Here is a 22086-nt window from a genome sequence, read left to right on the forward strand (position 1 = left end):
TATGTTCTCTGGTTTACTTGTTTGTGGGCTCTCCCCACCCCCCATCCCCATCATGGCTCTCTTTGTGCCTTTTCCTATTCCTTTGACTTTTTTTTTAGAGCAATTTTAAGTTCACTACAAAATTGAAAGGAATGTCCAAAGGGTTCTGACATATCTTCTGCCCCAACATGCAGTCTCCCCTGCAGTCCGCGTTCCACACCAGAGTGGTACATTTGTTAACATTGAATGAACCTACATTGACATATCATTAGTACCTGAAGACTGTAGTTGACATCAGGATTCACTCTTATTGTTGCACATTCTGTAGGTTTGGACACTTGACATAACCCATTTACTTTATAGTTTCATACAGATTGTTTCACTGCCCAAAAGTCTTCTGTTTATCCCTCCCTCCTCCACAACCCTTACCAACTACAAATCTTTTTACTATCCTTTGTCTTTCGCAGAAATATAGTAGTTATCATATAGTTGTTAAACAGTATGTACCCTTTAAGGATCCTTTCATTTAATAATATGCATTTAAGATTCCTCCATGTCTTTTCACAGCTTGGTATCTTATTTTCATATTGTAGAATAATATTCTATTATCTGAAGGTATCACAGTGTATTTGGGACTTGTTAAATTTAAACAGTGGCTCCCAGCCCCCTAAAAGTAAAATTCTGTTTATCCAGTCCTGAAATCTTTTTCCGCATTTATGTTAGCATAAATTTTATATATGTTAGCATTTTAAAGTGATTTTTCCAAACTAGTATCATATCATATCATAAACACTGTGATTTATCTGTTACCTTTGGTTGTATCTTTTTTGGCTCTACTTTTGCTTACTAATATATATAAAGCTCCTATTATCCTGAGAGTTCCTTTGAATAAATACAGAATTAAAAGTATGACTGGGTTAAAGATTATAGATGTTTTTATATTTGGAAGTTTGGGTGGTTCATGAAGTGGAAGGATATAACCAAACTCTAACCTGGGAACATTTGAAACAGTGACTACAAAAAAAAAAAAAAAAGAAACAGTGACTACAGTACCTGGTTTTTTAATTTTTAAAGAAATACAGGTTACTTCTTTGGAAGGATGATTCAGATACTCAGAATAAAAGGATAAATCTAATACTCTTATTAAAACCATAGTTTTAGTAAGGAATTTTAACGTTGAAATTTAAAATTTTACCATTTAGCATTCAGTTCAGTCGCTCAGTCATGTCCGACTCTTTGCGACTCCATGGACTGCAGCATGCCAGGCCTCCCTGTCCATCACCAGCTCCTGGAGTTTACACAAAGCTATATCCCCTTGCTATTTAGCATTATAGAACTTAAAATTAACGCATGGAATTTAAAAAGAATTCAACTGCTTGTTTAACTATGACATGTTAAAATTGATTATTTAAACTAACATTTAATCAGTATTGTTACATTTGAGTAACGCTTTTCAAATTAAAAGAAATAAACTTTTTAAAAAATCTTTTTACTTATTTTTTGCTGTGCTGGATCTTCATTGCTGTGTGCGGGCTTCCTCTAGTTGCAACTTGTGAGGGCTCCTTTCCAGTTGCAGTGCTCAGGCTTCTCCTTGCAGTGGCTACTCTTATTCTAGGGCGTGCATATGCAGGCTCAGTAGTTGTAGCTCATGGTCTCTAGAGCACGGGCTCTCAGTTGTGGCACATGGGCTTAGTTGCCCCATGAGATGTGAACTCTCCCTAGACTAGAGATAGAACCTGTGTCTACTGTCTTGGCAGGTGGATCCCCAGGGATGTCCAGGAATAAAGTTTAAAAGAAGCAGCAGTTAAATTCTTTATACTGTTTGCCTTTCAAATTATAATTTAAAAACTTTAAAGAATGAATGAAATATAAATTATTACATTACTGGAACCAGTATAATTTTGTGCCGTGTAGGTGCATGTCCTAACATTTTAATATTAGTGATTTATTTGAAGCACTAATTTTTACTTTTATATGATGTTCAACTTACATAAATTTCTCCATAGCTATTTTTAAGTTTGTCTTGAATTGGAAGATTGGTATACTACTATGGTATACTACTATGTATAAACTAGATAACTAGTGAAAACCTACTGGATAGAACAGGAAATTCATTGCTCTTTGACAACTTGATTGGAAAATCCAAAAGAGAGAGGATATATATGTATATGTATAGCTGGTTCTGCTTATACATATATCCCTTCTTTTTTAGACAGATTTTATTTTCCTGGGCTCCAAAATCACTGTGGATGGTGACTGCAGCCATAAAATTAAAAGATGCTTGCTGTTTGGAAGGAAAGCTATAACAAACCTAGAGAGCGTATTAAAAAGCAGAGACACCACTTTGCTTTTAGATTTGTGTATAGTCAAAGCCATGGTTTTCCCAGTAGTCATGTATGGATATGAGACTTGGATCATAGTGAAGGCTGGAAGTGAAAGTCTCTCAGTCACGTCCAGCTCTTTTTGACAGTCATGGAATTCTCCATGCCAGAATACTGGGGTGGGTAGCTGTTTCCTTCTCCAGGAGAGCTTCCCAACCCAGTGATCAAACCCAGGTCTCCTGCATTGCAGGCAGGTTCTTTACCAGCTGACCTCCAGGGAAGCCCTGAAGGCTGAGCGCTGAGGAATTGATGCTTTTGAATTGTGCTGGAGAAGACTCTTGAGAGTCCTTTAGACTGCAAGGAGATCAAATCAGTCAGTCCTAAGAGAAATCAACCCTGAATATTGAAAGGACTGATGCTGAAGCTGAAGCTTCAATACTTCGGCCACCTGATGTATAGAGCTGACTCATTTGGAAAAGATCCTGATGCTAGGAAAGATTGAAGGCAAAAAAAAGAAGAGAGAGACAAAGGATGAAATGGTTAGATGGCATCACTGATTCAATGGACATGAGTTTGAACAAACTCAAGGAGATCATGAACGACAAGGAAGCCTGGCATGCTGCAGTTCATGGGGTTGCAAAAAATCAGACATGACTTAGCGACTGAACAACGCAACTATAGTTGATTAACTTTGCTTTACAGCAGAAATTAACACAACATTGTTTTATATTCCAGTAAAACCTAAAAAGAATATATGAGTCTTCTGGTTGCCTTTGGTTTAAGTAGCATTAACATTTAAATTTTATTATTAACCTTATTCTAGATCATACATGTTTGTTATTTCTTTAGTCTCTACCACACTTTCTGAATTGGTAGACTTGTCCAAGATGTGCAGAATAATTTGGTTGACAAATATTAATGATATTTTAAGAATTAGTTTATTTTAAATGCCTACAAGTCTTTCTAGTTTTAAAAATTAAGTTCTAGAAGATCAGAAATTCAAGTATGACCTATAGGAATTATTTTATGTAAGTGAAATGTCATTAGATATAGCTTGCTGACTATCCAGAAATACTTATTTTTAGCTATAGCACAGCAAATTGAACTCAAAAATCTAGTGCTAATCTTCAATTTTAGATATTATAACTTGAACAGTTATTAAATTTTACAGTAATTTTGGGACACAATACAGTTTGTGCAGATGGTCACAGCTCTTCCCTCTATCCCTCAATTTTCAATTTTTTTCATTGTTTAGGTGTCAAATTAGTTTAAAAGAACATTAAAAAGTACTGTTTGGAATCAGAGATAATATATAGGATCTCACAGTCCTTTACATGAAAAAATTATCTGAGCAGTGTTTTAAACCGTAGAAGATTTGTATTTTGCTAAATCAATATTTATTGTTTATCTTTTCTTAGCTTTTTAGTTTGTGGCACAAAGGTATCACCAATTTGATCCTTTGATACAGACAGGAAATACTTGCAAAATCCATAGCTATACTTTTCCTGATAAGTGATGCCAGGTTAGCAGATATTCCTTTACTATGGATAATGTAGTTGAAAACTAACACCCAAAAGTAGTTGGTTTAATTATTTGTGGCAGTTTTTACTGTTTATACCAGATTTTTCATTCCTCATAAGGCAGGTGAGGCTATTTGTTTTTGTGTACTAGTTAATTATACTAACTTACATATGGGAGGGTCTGTGGGAAATGCATCTTTGCAAAAAAGAGACCTGGGAACTGAATGTTGGGATAATAAAAGGAAGAGTAAAAGAATCATGAAGTCTATTTACATATGTTGCTGCTGCTAAGTCGCGTCAGTCGTGTCCGACTCTGTGCAGCCCCATAGATGGCAGCCCACCAGGCTTCCCCGTCCCTGGGATTCTCCAGGCAAGAACACTGGAGTGGGTTGCCATTTCCTTCTCCAATGCATGAAAGTGAAAAGTGAAAGTGAAGTCGCTCAGTCGTGTCTGACTCTTAGCAACCCCATGGACCGCAGCCCACCAGGCTCCTCCATCGATGGGATTTTCCAGGCACGAGTACTGGAGTGGGGTGCCATTGCCTTCTCCAATTTACATATGTTATTTATATCAAATAATAATATTCTTAGAGTTAATTATTTGTGTCCATAAAAGAGAGCTTTTATTTATGTTTACCTGTAGCTCTAAGCTATTTTGATCATATAGGTATTTAGTATACTATCTTGCATAATATAAAATCCCTATAATTAATCATTGGCATTTACATAGTTTTTCCTAGTGGAGTGTGTATGTGTGTGTGTTTGTGTGTTGGAAGAGTGAAATGTACTATTCGTGTCTTTTTTGTGGCATGCACTTGGAAGAGAGTGAAGGTGTGGAACCCGAGGCTATGGTATAAAGCATGGTATTAATATATACTGTAGGGTTATACCGCCTGGAACGAGTGTCTTGGTAACCATTCTGGACACTTGGGAGAGTGAATAAGGCCTCTAGTAGTAATAATTACAACAAACAGGTAAAACTTGGAGACATGGTATCCCTATTTGTGAATCTTGACAGTCCTGCTATTTATATATATAGACAGTACATGTTAGTGTCCACGGCTTAAGTTTGAAGAGCAGAGAATAATAGTTTCACAGTATTCTGAAGATTGAATATATTAAGATGAAAGTGAAAGTCGCTTAGTCGTGTCTGACTCTTTGTGACCCCACGGACTATATACAGTCCATGGGATTCTCCAGGCCAGAATACTGGAGTGGGTAGCCATTCCCTTCTCCAGGGGATCTTCCCAACCCAGGGATTGAACCCAGGTCTCCTGCATTGCAGGCAGATTCTTTACCAGCTGAGCCACAAGGGAAGCCCTATAGGCTTCCCTATATTGAGATAATGTATATAAATGTAGCCTATTGCTTGTTAGTAACTGCTTAGTAAGTTACTAAAGCATCTGCCTACAACAGGGGAGACCCGGGTTTGATCCCTGTGTTGGGAAGATCCTCTGCAGAAGGAAATGGCAGCCCACTCCAGTATTCTTGCCTGGAAAATCCCATGGACAGAGGAGCCTGACAGGCTGCAGTCCATGGGGTCGCAGAGAGTCGGACACGACTGAGCGACTTACATATACGTATAACTACTTAGTAAATGTTACCTATCATGTAAAAAAACTCACGGATTGGTGTTACCACTTGAAAAATCATGAAGCACTGCTGTCCTTTTCTGTTCTTTGCTTACCCTTCTGTTCATTATTTCATACCTTTAATATGTAGTGCTTTCAGTTTACTGAAGTACTGGGTTAATAAGCTGAGAGTTGTTGTTCAGTCACTAAGTTGTGTCCGACTCTTTGTGACCCAGTGGACTGCAGCACAGCAGGCTTCCCTGTCCTTCATTATCTCCTGGAGTTTGCTCAACTTGTGTCCGTTGAGTCAAATGATAAATTTGTAATACTATACATTAAATTTTTAAAAATTGAAGTATAGTTAATTTACAACGTCCTGTTTCTGGTGTACAGCCTAGTGATTCAGTTTATTAATATATGTATGTATATGCATATAATGTTATATATTAATATATGTATGTATGTATGTTTGTATATACTTCTCTGCATTCCACTATAGGTTATTGCAAGATATTAAATATAGCTTCATGTACTGTATAGTAGGACCTTGTTTATATTATGTATAGTAGTTTGTATATCTGTTAATTGAAAGCTCTTTCCCTCTCCATTTTTTTTTTTAATTACTTATTTTTGGCTATGCTGGGTCTTTGTTGCTGTGTGCAGGCTTTCTCTAGTTGTGGCGAGCAGTGCACAGGCTTCTCATTGCGGTGGCTTCTCTTGATTCAGGGCACAGGGCTCAAGGGTGTGAGGGCTTCCGTAGTTGGGGCTCGTGAGCTCTAGAGCACGGCGTCTGTAGTTACGGTGCTTGGGCCTAGCTACCCTGCGGCATGTAGGATCTTCCTGGACCAAGGATTGAATCTGAGTCTCCTGCATTGGCAGGTGGATTCCTAACCGCTGGTCCACCAGAGAAGCCCTCTTCTTCAAATATTTTTATTTGAATATCATAAACTCAGCAAATCCAAAACCAGGTTTAATAACTTGTTCTTAAACTGCTTGTCTCTTCTATTCCCTTACTTGTTAGTTGTATTTAATAAATTTGACCTGTCAATTACTGGCTTCCTGAGGCGTTTTACAGTCTTGCTCCAGTGTACTCTTCTAACTCTATCTTTGGTTTCATGAACGCTTACTTTGGACTCCCTGCTTCCTTACTATCTCTAGAGAAAACTCTGTACCATCTCACGGCTTTATTCACCTTTCTACCCACCTGAAATGTGTTATACAGTGGTTTTTCACTTGCAGATTGTCTTTTAGGTTGAAATTGTATTTGATTACTTTGAGAGTAGCCATGGTCTTTAAAATGAGCCTTTCCTGGTTTGTCTGGATAGTTTCTGGATATTTAAAATGTAATTTTCAGTGAAATTTCCTTCTGTGGGGTGACCACCAAGCTGGGTGGTCACCAAGCTGGAGGGATGTTGCAGGACATTGCAGTAGAGAATTCTGTTTGTAAATTGGATGTAGGAAATGCCTTGGCTGTCCAGTCTCTTGGACCGGGGATTGAACCTGGGCCGTGACAGTGAAAGCACTGAGTCCTAACCACTGGACTGCCAGGAAATTCCCCCTTTCAGGGTTCTTTTGAAATATGTTACTTCATTGTTTTTTGTTATATGTCTGTAATTAATTTGGCATATGTCTAAGATTGAAGGCAAAAGGAGAAAAGGGTGGCAGAGGATGAGATGTTTAGCATCACCGACTCAATGGACAAGAATTTGAGCAAACTCTGGGAGATAGTGGAGGACAGTGGAGCCTGGTGTGCTGTATAGTCCATGGGGTCACAAGGAGTCGGATATGACTTAGCAACTGAACAACAACTATAACTGTAAACTAATTTTTGATCAAAGAATTTAATAATACAGCATGGCCATCATTCTGGACATTACTTCTCATTATATGTACTACCACAGATTTAAAAGGTATGGGAGGGACTTCCCTGGTGGTCCAGTGGCTGAGATTCTGCATTCCCAGTTCTGGGGGTCTAAGTTTGATGCTTGGTCAAGGAACTAGATCCCACATGCTGCAGCTAAGACGTGGTCTAGCCAAAAAAAAAAAAAGGATGTTGGAGCTTCCCCGTAGAACAGACCACTGCCATGGAATTAATCATAAAGGTTAAAATAACATCGAACATGGCTACACTTTGGTGTGTTTTCTTGCTTTATCTAAGTTGAAAAAATGCATCCTGGTTATTTTTATCAAAGTTAAGAGATTTTAACGAGAAAATAAAACAGGAAATTGAAAGAATGAACAGAAAATGATTTTACGATGGGCCTGTCTCAGTAGTCTCAAACAAAAATATTTTCCTTTGCAATAATTTACAACATAGTTGTAGAATCAAGAAGCTTTCAGGGTGAAGGATTGATTGTAAGCTTTTTAAAGCTTTGAATTGTTGTGATAAGTAGATGGCCATAGCACAACATGACCTGAGAAAATTTGTACTGAGAAAATACATCCTTATAATATTAATGTTTTCATAAGTCATTTCCATCATGAAAATATTCTTACTAGATTTGGTCTGTGACATATTTTTGTAGAATATTTGAGTAATTTTTATTGTGTCATGGAAACAATTGGCTATTAATCATCTATTAGGATTTGAGAAATTCAAATAAACTTAAAAATTTGAACATCTATCAGACTCTAGATAGTAGCTTAAAAGGCTAAAAAAGACAGGAATTCCCTGGTGGTCCGGTGGTTAGGACTCTGCACTTCCATTGCAAGGGGCACAGCTTCCATCCCTGGTCAGTGTCGCCAAGGAGGGGAAAAGGCTTATATTACAAAACATGTCAAATACTGAAAAGATTGTCTGCAGTTAATAAACATTTTTTCAAAGCATTTTAGAGTGTTTGTCTTAAAACCTAGCTTGTTTGTGTAAAACTGAAAGCAAAGATGAAAGATTTTAAAATAGTGTACTTATTCACACCTACACACATTTATTTAAAGATTAGTAGCTATTTTTATTTCAGTTATAGGAAAACTCCAAAATTGAATATTCTTAATGTAAAGATAAAATTTCAATTAAAATAGAACTTTCAATTTAAAGGAACATTTTTTAAGGAAGTGAGCGTATTTGGTTTTTGTTCTTAAATGTCGAGAGACTTGATACATCTAAGTTTTCCATCATTCTCCTAATGGTGAAGAGAGCAGAATAGGAGAAAAGAATGTACTTGCTTAGGAACTGGCATTATGTATCCTCTGAAACTTGTTATTACTCCTAGTGTAATTCATTGTTTTTTAATGTGCTGCTGAGGTATTGATAAAAGATGTAAACACTGTGGAATTGTACAATTGTGGATTGTAATGAGGATTTTGAATTCATGAGTACATTTTACTAATCATTGTCCTTAGGTAAATAAGAGAATTTGCAGTATTCCTTAACTTTGAGAGGAAGAGTATCTTTTTTAAAAAAAAGTTATTTGCCATGCTGTATGCATGTGGGATCACAGTTCCTCAACCAGGGAATGGCAACCCACTCTAGTATTCTTGCTTGGGGAATCTCATGGACAGAGGAGCCTGGTGGGCTGCAGTCCATGGGGTCACAAGAGAGTCAGACGCAACAACTAAACAAAGTCAAGACTGTCTGCTAGCCCTGTTATCTGGATCATGTGTATGTTATCTAGGTCTCTTTCTATAGACAGTTAAATCTCTTGATCATCAGTTGCTATAGAAGTTTTTTTTTGCATTGTTCCATTGTTTGCTGTGTATTGTTGATAATAATCATAGAGGCTCAGACTTTTCCTGTGAAGAATAGAGTTCAGTCCTTGTGGGGCAGTTAATTTATCAGATTACCTTGATCCTGTCAGGGATTACTTTTAGAATTTGCTAGGCATATAGATTTCTTCTGAAAACAAAGGATTTTCAACCATCCACTCTGGCTGGATCTGAACTTGGTCTTCCAAATGCTGTTCAGCCTCTGAAGTCTTGGCTCAGCTGTTCTCATCTAGGCCACCCGGAGTTGTACTCTGAACATCTCAGTTTAGGAGTCCCAGCCAAGGATTTGAGACATTTATACATAGATTTTTGAGTCTCACTCCTGCAGCTCCCTTTTCTCTGGTACGCTGTTCCTGAAACCCACCTGCCTTATCAGTCCCTAATTGTTTCCTAGTTTCTCTGTTCACTCAGACTGCCCGTGTTTGGAGGCCATCATTAATTTTAAGCTAGTGAAGAATGGCATTTGGTAATGATCATCTATTTGAAGATTTAAATGTGTTGTGATGAGAAAATGCTGGTAAAAATGGTGATATTAAGGCATTGGCTACTATATGTAAATTTTAGGGCCTTAACTACTCTGTAAACATTTAAAATTTAAGGAATCAAGCCAGTAAGTTTCTGTTAGGTGTAGCATTGTCATCATTGGCATTACAATTGTGAGCAGAATCGAGATAAAGCCCTTGCTATGAGTAACTTCATAGGCTAGTAAAAAGTAGTTCCTGGAGGTGTCTTTTTGATTAGAAAAATGAATTTTATTTTGTAAAATATGTGTCATCTGTCTGCTTTGAAATCTTTTAGATCATACATCTCTGATTTAGAAAATGTTAATGTGAATATGTATCTTTATTGTTTTTCTGGTTCAGTTTAAATCTGATATTCAGACACTTGTTGCAGTGCCCTCTTCTTTTATATCAACTTGTTTCAGCTTCTGGTCCCTTTTCTTAGCTATCTTTTTGTTGGTGCCAATTTACAGTAGGGTGAAGAGTTGCATAGGTTAATGTGGGGAATATGCATTATTCTCAGGCTCCATTTTTCCATGACATTTTTAAATGATGATGATAACTATGTTTCAGTTCAGTTCAGTAGGTCAGTTGTGTCCAACTTTTTGCGACCCCATGGACTGCAGCACGCCAGGCCTCTGTGTCCATCACCAACTCCCGGAGTCTACTCAGACTCATGTCCATTGAGTCGGTGATGCCGTCCAACCATTTCATCCTCTGTCATCCCCTTCTCCCGCCTTCAACCTTTCCCAGCATTAGGGTCTTTTCAACTGAGTCAGTTCTCGACATCAGGTGGCCAAAGTATTGGAGTTTCAGCTTCAGCATCAGTCCTTCCAGTGAATATTCAGGACTGATCTCCTTTAGGATGGACTGGTTGGATCTCCTTGCAGTCCAAGGGACTCTCAAGTCTTCTCCAGCAGTTCAAAAGCATCAGTTCTTTGGCGCTCAGCTTTCTTTATAGTCCAACTCTCACATCCATACATGACCACTGGAAAAACAATAGCCTTGACTAGACGGACCTTTGTTGGCAAAGGAATGTCTTTGCTTTTTAATATGCTGTCTAGGTTGGTCATAACTTCTCTTTCAAGGAGCAAGCATCTTTTAATTTCATGGCTGCAGTCACCATCTGCAGTGATTTTGGAGCCCAGAAAAATAAAGCTTCTCGCTGTTTCCACATCTGTTTGCCATGAAGTGATGGGACTGGATGCCATGACCTTATTTTTCTGAATGTTGAGTTTTAAGCCAACTTTCAAACTCTCCTCTTTCACTTTCATCAAGAGGCTCTTTAGTTCTTCACTTTCTGCCATAAGGGTGGTGTCATCTGCATATCTGAAGTTACTGATATTTCTCCCAGCAATCTTGATTCCAGCTGTACTTTATCCAGCCCGGCGTTTCTCATGATGTACTCTGCATATAAGTTAAATAAGCAAGATGGCAATATACAGCCTTGATGTACACCTTTCCCGATTTAGAAGATTTCAATTCAAGCTGGTATCCAGCTTTTTTCCTTAGGATCATTTGAAAATGACAGAAGTTGCTCAACTTTATAAAGTTACCATATATCATAACAGTGTGACATGAAGGCAAGGATCTGTGTAGTATTGCCTTACTCATTTTATAAAGATTTTGTGTGTGTCATGTAATATAGTTAATTATGCTCTCCAAACTTTAGTTGAACTGGCCCTTCCCACTAACCACCCCTGCCATGCACAGCACTTTAATGGGATGTTAAAGATACTTCATTCTCCTATTTTGCATGGTGTCTAACAATCTTATGTTAAATGTGTAAGTGGAAGATAACAATATATATTTTAAATTTGAGAAACATTTTGCTCTTAATGAAGAGATGCTAGAAGAGTCTGGTGCTTTTCTTAGAGTTTGGCTAGTGGTCTACTTTATCAAATGCTTCTCCTATAATTCATTCTTTAAAAAAATGTTATGGACAGTATTGGTTCAGATTTATTTAGAGTATTGCTGTCATAAAGATTAAGTTTTCACAACATTGTAAATTAACTATATTTCAATAAAAATGTACAAATAAATTTCTTAATGTTATTTCTTCATGTTAAGAAGTTTATAATGTTTAATTATTTTTCACTAGGAAACCACCCCTACTCCAAATCCCCCGCCTACAGAAGAAGAGAAAACAGAATCCAATCAGGAGGTTGCTAACCCAGAACACTATATTAAACACCCTTTACAGAACAGGTAAGCTTTCTGACACATAGATTTTTTTGACTTGGGCAACAACATAAATGGTGAATGGGACAGGTTTGGAGGGGAAGGTTAGAATAGACTGGTTTTAGGTATGTTAGGTTGAGGATTCCATTTTCACTTTGATGACCCACATCTGGCAAGCAGTTTTATGTGTGAATCTTGTGCTCAGGAAGTGTAACTTTGAATGGTAGTTGAAACCATAGGAGTAAATGAGTTCTCTTAAGTGAATCTGACTCACAACAGAGGCTTGGAATATTAGCACATGGGGATGTTTTTTGGGTAAGAATGACTATGAAGATAACAGACGTGGTGCAAAGAGAGAGGGGGTTGGGCAGGGATGAACTGGTAGTTTGGAGTTAACAGATGCAAATTATTATATATAGAGAGTGGATAAACAACAAGGTCCTACTGTATAGCCCAGAGAACTATATAGTTAATATCCTATGATAAACCATAATGGAGAAGAATATGAAAATATATATACATATGTATAGCTAAGTCACTTTGCTGTACAGCAGAAATTACCATAACATTGTAAATCAACTGTACTTTAATAAAATTTTTTAAGAATGCCTGTGGAAGAGTATAGACATATATACTGCATAAACTAGGGCAGAGTGTTAGTCATGGAAACCAAGAAAATGGTTTAAGGACAAGGTACAGCATATATGCCCCCAAAAGGTCAAATATTCATTGGATTGAACAATAAGTCTTTGCTAACACTGGAGAAAGTTAGTAGAGTAGATGATAGAAAAAGATTGGTGTAGTTTGAAGAGTGAATAGAAATATACAAATGTATAGAGCAGGAATAGACAATTTGAAGGAGAAAGTTGAGATGGTCTGTGAAGGAGAAAGAACCTAGGGTATGTGGAGTCTGAATATTGGTTGGTTTGTATTTTAAGAGAAGTTTAGAAGAGGAAAAGAGAGTTTAGGATGAGTTAAGTTTTCATAGTTGCAATGTAGTAGTTTAATACTTCAGTATATGTTTTTTCCTATCTCCACCCTACCACTTCCCAGTATGTGCTTTTACTTAATTACCTTTCTGGTTTATCTGATAAAACTTAACTTTAATTCACTGAGAGCTGATGGTGGGAACACTTAGAAACATTGTAAGAGTCTGGAGGAAAGTAAATTGGATAAATTAACTTTCAAGGATCTGTAATTCCTTTCATTCCCCCTCTCCCAGACCCTACTAGTCTATAATTAGGTTTCATTTATCTGAAAAGTGTGTTGTTCCTTTATGTCCTTTTTTTTTCTTCATTATCATTGTAGACCTTCTGAAGTAATAGTCCAAATATGCTTTAGTAGTTTTTTCATAGAAGGTGGGTGATTCAGCGTACCCTCCAGGGAGGAACAAGTCAGTTCTCTAGGTACTGTGGATTGTCAGCCAATGTGTGAAATACCGAAGGTAGAATAGTTGATAAAAGGAAAAAATTCTTCCTCAGGAAAGATTGTGCCAAACTAATACTAAGTTGGACAATTGATGAGTGGCAGTTTTATACAGTTCATCCTAGCAGCAGTACTAAAACCTTTAAAGTATTTTCCCCCCATCTTTTCAGTGGTATCATATAAAAAGCTCACTGTCTTCTCTCTGTGAACACAGTTCTTCATGTTGCTGTTATTGTGGGAGATCAAGGCATATATCCGTCATAGCTTAAGATGAAATCTGAGATTCCTGAAAGGTGCCCTTATCAGTGAACAAACTGATTAAATCCTAAAATGAACTCTGAAGATTTTAATTTCTCTATAATTTCTTATTTCTTGTGTAAAATAATATCACATTGAAAACTGTTCTAAGACATTTTTGGTTCTGATTTTGGTGATTTCTTCATTTACTTTTTGTAAATAATTTTGTAAGGAATTATGTTTTCTTTAAAATAAAAACCGATATAGTAGTATAAGAACGATTAAATCATTGAGGCTCTAAGTATACAAAGTTTTAAATTCTCTGTATTTCTCTGATACCTTCTTCCTCATTTTGTTTTGCTCCACTCCCCAAAATAGTCTGTTAAAAATTTGGTTTGTATTTTTCCAAAACCTTTCAATGTACATATATATACTTTTTTAATCTATACAGATTGCAGATTGCCATACTATTAAGTCTTTATTTTAATCCACAGCTTTGTTTTAAATGAATATATAGTCATATTTTATCAGGCTTACATTAATGAGTATGCAGAGTTTTAAATTTACAAACAGTACTAATGTATGCATCCTTTTTTTTTTTTTTTTCTTTTTGCACTTGTGTGAATATAGTGGTATATCTATATGGTAAAATTTCCGAGTTCTTAGATTTAAGACTGCTCATTATCTACCTTTGTAGACAATGCCAAATTATCCTCCTTTATCTGCTTAGACTTACTGATTTCTACATCCTTGCCAACTGGTACCGTCAGTCTTTTAAATTTAATTGCCTGTCAGGTTGGTTCTAGCCTAATTTGCGAAAACAATGTCTTATTGTTTTGAATGTGCATTTCTTCTATTGAAGTTTCAAACAGTTTTGTTCAAGACAATTGCTTATTTGTGTTTTTACCTGTGAGAAGTCTGTTCAGTTCTTATTGTCTGTTATTTTCTTTTTGGTTATCTTTTCAAGTTTATTTCTAAGCATTGTACATTAGGGATGCTAACCGATCCAAGGGGGGATTAGGTTGAAATACACTTGCAAATCATTTGTCTTTTAACATTGTCTAAAGAGTTGTGTTATTTTAAAGGTTTTTTATTTTCATATAATCAAATGCCAACTTTCCTCCATGGTTTCTGGGTTTCATGTCAGTCTTAAGAGAATTTTACCCACATACTTATCCTTTTTTTTTTTTAACCCACACAATTAACACATTTAATAGTGGCCTAGAAGTCTTCTTGCATGTATATATTATGTTTATTATATTTTTAAAATTATTTATTGTAATTATTTAAATCTCACTTCTTTGGGCTCATGACCCCTTTACATTCTTAAAAATTATTGAGGATTCCACAGTGTTTTACAGGTTATGTAGATTTTCATCTATTTTCATTTGCTATATTAGAAAATAAATCTCAAAAAATATAAAATTACATATGTACTTAACCCATTGCATTTTAATGTAAATGATTTTTATGGAAAAAATTTATTCAAAATAAAAAATAAATAATGAGAAGAACAGCGTTTTTGTGAATATGTTTAATTGCCTGGCTTAATAGAAATCAGCTAGGTTTTCATAGCTGGTTCTGCATTTTCAAGTCTTTGGAGATACGTTGTTTCAGAGGAAGTTTAAGGATAAAATATGACCTCAAATATACCATGGTTGGAAAAGGAAAAATTTTAATGGCCTTTTATAATTATGAATATCTCCTTCCTTTGATACTAGGTTTCTTGCAGGTTAGTTGCAATATAGAATCTGAAACCACATCTAAGAACTTTTTTCTACTCTGTTACTTTAAAATCCATTGATCTGTCTTGCATTTGAAATATATATATCCTTCTTCACTCATGAATACCACTGGTCATTTAGAAAATACTGGTTCAGTGAGTTTGTATTGGCATTTATCATTATTTTCATTATATGAAATTTTTCATTATATGATGTCAAAACAATAACATTATCATTACTAAATGCCTCAGAAATATACCCAAGTTTTGTTAAATTGTCATGCTCAGTGACACCTGCAGGCTTTCCAAAATTCTGATTTTTCTCCTGAAAGCTTAAATTTTAGCTACATGCTCACTCTTCATTTTTCAAGAAGTAACCATGATTGATCAGCCTATTCTTCCAAGTAAAAGTGGTGTTCTTTGAGAAAGCGACTAGTTCTCCTCACAACTCAATGCCTAAGCATTGTCTTTGGTATGCAGAAGTATTTTTTATGCAGAAAAAACATGTACACAGATTGAAATTTAATAAAACAAGTATTTTATTACTGCTTCATCAGTGGCATTCTTACAGGAAACTGGCAGTTACTCTTCTGAGAGTTGATTATAATACAGGAACAGTGACAAATGGTAGACATGGGTGCCACTGTATGATTCTTGTTATGTACATCACTGCTAGGTTTACTGTTGTTTTTGCATCATCAGTGAAAATGTTAACACAGTGAAAAATAAAATATCTTAGGATTTTTATGAAATAGTTTTTACTCATCAGTGCTCCGGAAAGGGTCTTAAGATGCCTAAGGGGATTTATAAACCACATTCTAGAACTGTTGATAGGCGCTTATGATGTTTCCAGTTTTCCAAATTTAAGAACGTTATTGTACAGATATTTTTGCTTAGTCATCCAGTCATTTTCTAGAATAAATCTTTAATGGCTGCAATTTTTTTTAATGGAATGGAATTTTATTATTTTCAGTTGAAGTGTAACAATTTCAAATGTACAGCACAGTGATTCAGTATTTGTATGTATTGTGAAATCATAATCAACATCTATCACAATACATACTTATAATATATTTTTTTATAATGAGCGCTTTTAAGATTTAGGCTCTTCACAACTTTCACATTTGCAGTGCAGTGTTATGAACTGTATTTACTTGGTTGTACGTTGCATCCCCATGATTTATTTTATAACTGGAAGTTTGTTCCACTTGACCCCCTTCATGCATTTCCTCACCCCTTTGCCTCTGGGAACCACCAGTCTGTTCTCTGTATCAGTGAGCTTGGGGTGGGTTTTTCTCCTTTTTTAAAGTTTTTTTTAGATTTCATGTATAAGCAAAATCATATAGTATTTGCTTTTCCTGTCTAGTGTGTGATTTATTTAACTTGTTACAAAGTCCTATGGTCCATCCATGTTGGAAATAGCAAAATTTCCTTCTCTTTTATGACTGAATAATCCATTGAATATACACATTCATACATACATACATATTTTCTTTTTTCACTCCTTGATGAACATTTAAGTTGTTTCTGTATCTTAAGCTCTTGTAAAGCTGTACTAATCATGGGAATTCATATATCTTTTTCAAGTTAGTATTTTCATTTTTTCAGATAATATCCAGAAGTGAAATTGCTGGATCAAATGGTAGTTCTGTTTTTTTATTTTTTCAGGAAAGACTGAATTAGTTTTAGAAATCCAGGGTACAGTACTTGATACTGTATGTTTAGTAGTTTTTCTGCCTTTGCTTTTTCAAAATATTTTTTTCCTTGATCACAGGTTGGCAAATACAAATTACCAGGTAGGTGTTGAAATGCATCTCATTTTATATGTCTGAAATTATCAAGCATTAATCATGAAGTTGTAAAATATATGTCTACTTGGAAAACTCTTCAGACAACATTTTTATTAATAAGTGAACTCACTGCTGCTTTGAACATGGATGTAAAACTTCTGTTGACACTTTCTGTTTTTTAGATGGGCACTCTGGTTTTTTAAAAATGATAAAAGCAAAACTTGGCAAGCAAACCTTCGATTGATCTCTAAGTTTGATACTGTTGAAGACTTTTGGGCGTAAGTAACCATTTTAGGATGTTTGTTTTATTGTGTACATTTTTATTTTAAGTTGTATTCGCAAAAAGAAGGGTAAGGTGAACAGTTGATATTTACTTTTTTGCTTGTTCGTCTCACAACTGTTAGAATTGGTGATTATTTCTCAACAGTTTTAGAAAGCTTCCATCTTGTCATCATTTAGCTCTGCCTATTCTCTATTCCTTGTCCTAAGATATCATTCATTGAGAATCCTTTATTGTCACTGGAACTTCTGACAACTTTTAGGACCTTGTCCCCTTTCTTGGTTACCTAGGCAAATTTGCTCTATTTTTTTTCCAGAGCTTTCTTAGGAAAAGAATGCTTTTCTTAGCATTTCTGCAGATTCTTTTTTGTATAAACTGTGGATTTCCTGTGATAAAGATTCTGAGATTTCAAAGGCTGAACTGCTCATAAATCAGGGTTTGTCAAAGAATGACAGTATCTGTGATGATAGATAATTTTATTGCACTTTGTAAATAAAACTTAAGAATACTTGAAATATTTTTGAGATTTTGTTTCAGATTTAGCTATATAATTTAATTTAGAGCTATAAAGTTCTGTGCAAGAAGTTTTAGAATATTGATTCTTTAAAACAGTTTATTTAGTTATGTCTTATTTGCTTGAAAAATATTTAGGGAGAAACTGTTGGAGAACATGAAAGATACAGCTTATTAAAAACATGTTTAAGAGCTGTAAATTATCTAGCAGTTATCTAAGTATTCTAATTTGTTCAGTTCGTGTATTTTGGATCATATCAGTGATGTGATTCCTGTGTTTTAATGTTAATACTTGGGTGTATCACACAGATAGATTATGGTTAGAAAATTATAAATTAATAGATTATGATTTAAAATTTTATACATATGTATACTTCCAGCATATTAGGCATTTAGTGTGCATTTGAATCACTGAAAACAAAGCATAGAATAATTAAAGAAAACTATGTTGAGATCACTTTGGTAAGAAAACTATGTTGAGATCACTTTGGTCACTTTTAATTGAACTTACGGGTTTTTTTTTTTTTTATTTAGTGAAAACATTTTTAAAAAATGAACTACATTTGAAACTCCTAGTAATTCATAGGCCTAGTTAAATTATGGTTCTGTTTTGCCCTTCATCAAAACATTGAGTGTTTTTCTTCTCTAATTGTATTTATTCAAGAGTTTTCTGAAGCATAATAGTCTCCAGTATCCTGTGGAGGAGGGGAGAGCAAGAGTTCTGAGCCATTCTCCCAGTGAATAAGATTTGCATTTATCTAAGTTTGTTTGGCTGTCACCAGTTTTACATAATTATATATTTAAGTGACCTCTAATTAGAACATGACGCCACAGTTTTTAGGTATGTTGTAAGCAATATTATTGCTGAGTGGATTTTTATGCCATAATTGAAAGATAAACCCTTAAGCTTTCTGTCTTTGTCACTTAGTTTCTCCCTTTTGGGGGACAAATTTAATGAAACAGCTATTGAGGTTTATTTTTTTTTAAATCTAGTCTTGTCTGTAGCATTAGGATTCTATTTAAGTGTGCCATTAACAGATTCTAATTGTAAACTTAGTAAGAGACCTTAGAGCATGATTAAGGAGAAAGAAGACAGCAGAAAGAATCGTTGGTCTTTTTTACTTTGAACGCCATTGAAGAATGTCCCTTCCACACTAGACATTAATTGCATAGAAATGGTGGTTCTAATTCTGTAGTTACTGTTAGTATCCATGTCTCTCTTCTTGCCTAGTGGAATCTTGTCAGTGATAATCTAGTTTGGAAAGAGTTACTACTAGATAGAATAACCCAACAAGCTGTATGCTGTCTTAATGCTCTCTCATTCAAATTGGATTTGTTGTTAAACTGTGAGATGTCATCCAAAGAATCCTTGACTCTTTCTTAAAACTCTACTTGAAATACTCACAGACTAGGTTAAAATAGCAGTAAGAAAATCTTAATAAGGGAAATAACCATCCGTGTGGTATTATTGCTAGTTGTATAAGATCATCACTTCGGATCCAATCTAGCATTCTGCCTTCAGGCTAGTGGAATACCTAATTCATCCAAAGTGTTAATCTGTTACATTGCTATTTGGGAAATAGTTTAGAAATACACATTCTGTGGTTCCAGCCTGTATTTAAGGAATTAAAATTCTAAGAAGTAGGATGTAGAACTATTCTGTCTTTAAAAGTTCCCCCAAAGATTATTGTGCTTGCTGACTTAAACTAGTAATGGTGTGTAGTGTTTGGGGACTGTTGATCTTTTCCACTCTTTGGTACTTTCACAGATAATAGTAATGTTGACTTAGTTTAGTCATGCAATACTGATGATCAGGGAGTTTTGTCTTACTTTCTCTAGATTTGTCTTTTTGTGTGTTTAAAATGGCTTATTAGCCTCCTGGATTCTTTCATTTACTTAAAGGCATCTGGTACCTCTCTTCTCAGTTTCTTGTAATAATGTGTATATATTAAGTTAACTAATACACCAAAATTGTCAGGATAAAATCACTGAATATATTTCTAAAAATCATCAGATGTTGATTCTTAAAGCTGACTGTTATTAAGATCTGTTTGGTCTGTTTCAGAAATTGACTCCATAGTGGGAAAAAAGTAAATGAGTTTTTATCTTGTTTATTTTTATCATATTCTCTGAATGTACATATAAACACCTAAACTCTACACTACATTTTCTATGTTTATAACTGTTCTTTTCTTTTACCTAGTCTGTACAACCATATCCAGTTGTCTAGTAATTTAATGCCTGGCTGTGACTACTCACTTTTTAAGGTATGCTTAATTGGTGACTTCATATATTTTTTATAAGACTGGACCATTCAGGTATTCATTAAAATCTTACCATGTAGAAATAGTTAATGTTGTGATGCTTGGAGAATAATTGTATTAGCTTTACCATATTTTAGCATAAGTATATTTTGGCTTCTTTTAGTATAAATAATTGAAATTAAGTGAGAATTTGGCTGTATGGACACATACTATGATTGATTTTGAGGAGAGCTTTGATTATCCACTCTTATTTCTTCTTTATATACTTGAGTAGACCGAAGTGCAGTTTGTCAGGAGTATGTGCGTCCTTGAGATACTTAAACGAGTTTTGTCAGCTGTTAGTGGGTGGGACAGTCATTAGCTCTCTGAAGTGGTATAGCTTTCATATGTATTTTTTAGATGTAGAAATGTGTATGGCTTCTAAAAGGTGTCTGTTACTCAGAACCTCCAAAGTATATTACTTTAGAACCTCCAAATTAAGTCAAACCCCAGATTTGATAGCTATTAAGTGCCCTAGTCAAGGCTCTGTTTTTGTAATCCCATGCCTCTGGCTTTAAGTTTTGTGTGCTTTCGCACTACCTCAATAACAGTTTTATGAGTATAAAGTAAACAATTAACACAGTTGTTGCTTACTGTTTTTAGTCATTATCTTAAGTTAAACTAACAATATTGTCTCATATTGTTGTACCCCTAACCTTGTAGGATGGTATTGAGCCTATGTGGGAAGATGAGAAAAACAAACGAGGAGGACGATGGCTAATTACACTGAACAAACAGCAGAGACGAAGTGACCTCGATCGTTTTTGGCTAGAGACAGTAAGGTTTTAAAATTATAAAGCTGTTTTTGAATACTAAAACTTTATTGTTGTTGTTCAGTTCAGTTCAGTCGCGTCCGACTGTATGCGACCCCATGAATCGCAGCACGCCAGGCCTCCCTGTCCATCACCAACTCCCGGAGTTCACTCAGACTCATGTCCATCAAGTCAATGATGCCATCCAGCCATCTCATCCTCTGTCGTCCCCTTCTCCTTGTGCTCCCAATCCCTCCCAGCATCAGTCTTTTCCAGTGAGTCAGCTCTTTGCATGAGGTGGCCAAAGTACTGGAGTTTCAGCTTCAGCATCATTCCTTCCAAAGAAAGCCCAGGGTTGATCTTCAGAATGGATTGGTTGGATCTCCTTGCAGTCCAAGGGACTCTCAAGAGTCTTCTCCAACACCACAGTTCAAAAGCATCAATTCTTCGGCACTCAGCTTTCTTCACAGTCCAACTCGCACATCCATACATGACCACAGGAAAAACCATAGCCTTGACTAGATGGACCTTAGTTGGCAAAGTAATGTCTCTGCTCTTGAATATGCTGTCTAGGTTGGTCATAACTTTTCTTCCAAGTTGTTGTTGTTATTCAGTTGCTAAGTTGTGTCTGACTCTGTGACCCCATGAACTACAGCACTCTAGGCTTCCCTGTCCTTCACTATCTCCCATAGTTTGTTCAAACTCGTGTCCATTGAGTCAGTGACACCATCCAACCATTTCATCCTCTGTTGCCCTCTTCTCCTCTTGCCTTTAATTTTTCCCATCATCAGGGTCTTCTATAATGAGTCAGCTTTTTGCATCATGTATCCAAAGTATTGGCGCCTCAGCAGCAGTCCTTTCAGTGAATATTCAGGGTTGGTTTCCTTTAGGATTGATTGGCATGATCTCCTTGCTGTCCACAGGACTCTCTTCAAGAGTCTTCTGTAGCACCACAAGAGTCTTCTCCAGCACCGCAGTTGGAAAGCATCAATTCTTCGGTGCTCACCCTTCTTTATAGTCCACCTCTAACATCCATACATGACCACTGGATAAACTATAGCTTTGATTATACGGACCTTTGTCCGCAAAGTGATGTCTCTGCTTTTTAATATGTTGTCTAGGTTTGTCTAGGTTTGTCAGGTTGTCTAGGTTTGCCTAGGTTTGTCTAGGTTTCCCAGGAGCAAGTGTCTTTTAATTTCGTGGCTGCAGTGACCGTCCACAGTGATTATGGAGCCCTAGAAAATGAAATCTGACTCTTGTTTCCCACATTTTCCCCATCTGTTTGCCATG

General features: G+C 35.8%; 1 protein-coding gene across 1 annotated transcript in view; it reads left to right on the forward strand.

Annotated features, from left to right (window-relative positions):
* Window positions 1–22086, forward strand: part of EIF4E (eukaryotic translation initiation factor 4E) — a 39850-nt gene that overhangs the window by 12309 nt on the left and 5455 nt on the right. The window contains exons 2-5 of the mRNA XM_018049295.1: window positions 11694–11800; window positions 17131–17226; window positions 19945–20008; window positions 20708–20821. Of these exons, the coding sequence (XP_017904784.1) occupies window positions 11694–11800; window positions 17131–17226; window positions 19945–20008; window positions 20708–20821 (381 nt within the window). The remainder of the gene's footprint in view (window positions 1–11693; window positions 11801–17130; window positions 17227–19944; window positions 20009–20707; window positions 20822–22086) is intronic.

This window comes from Capra hircus, chromosome 6, assembly GCF_001704415.2.
Source record: "Capra hircus breed San Clemente chromosome 6, ASM170441v1, whole genome shotgun sequence".
In the NCBI taxonomy this organism is placed as follows: Eukaryota; Metazoa; Chordata; class Mammalia; order Artiodactyla; family Bovidae; genus Capra; species Capra hircus.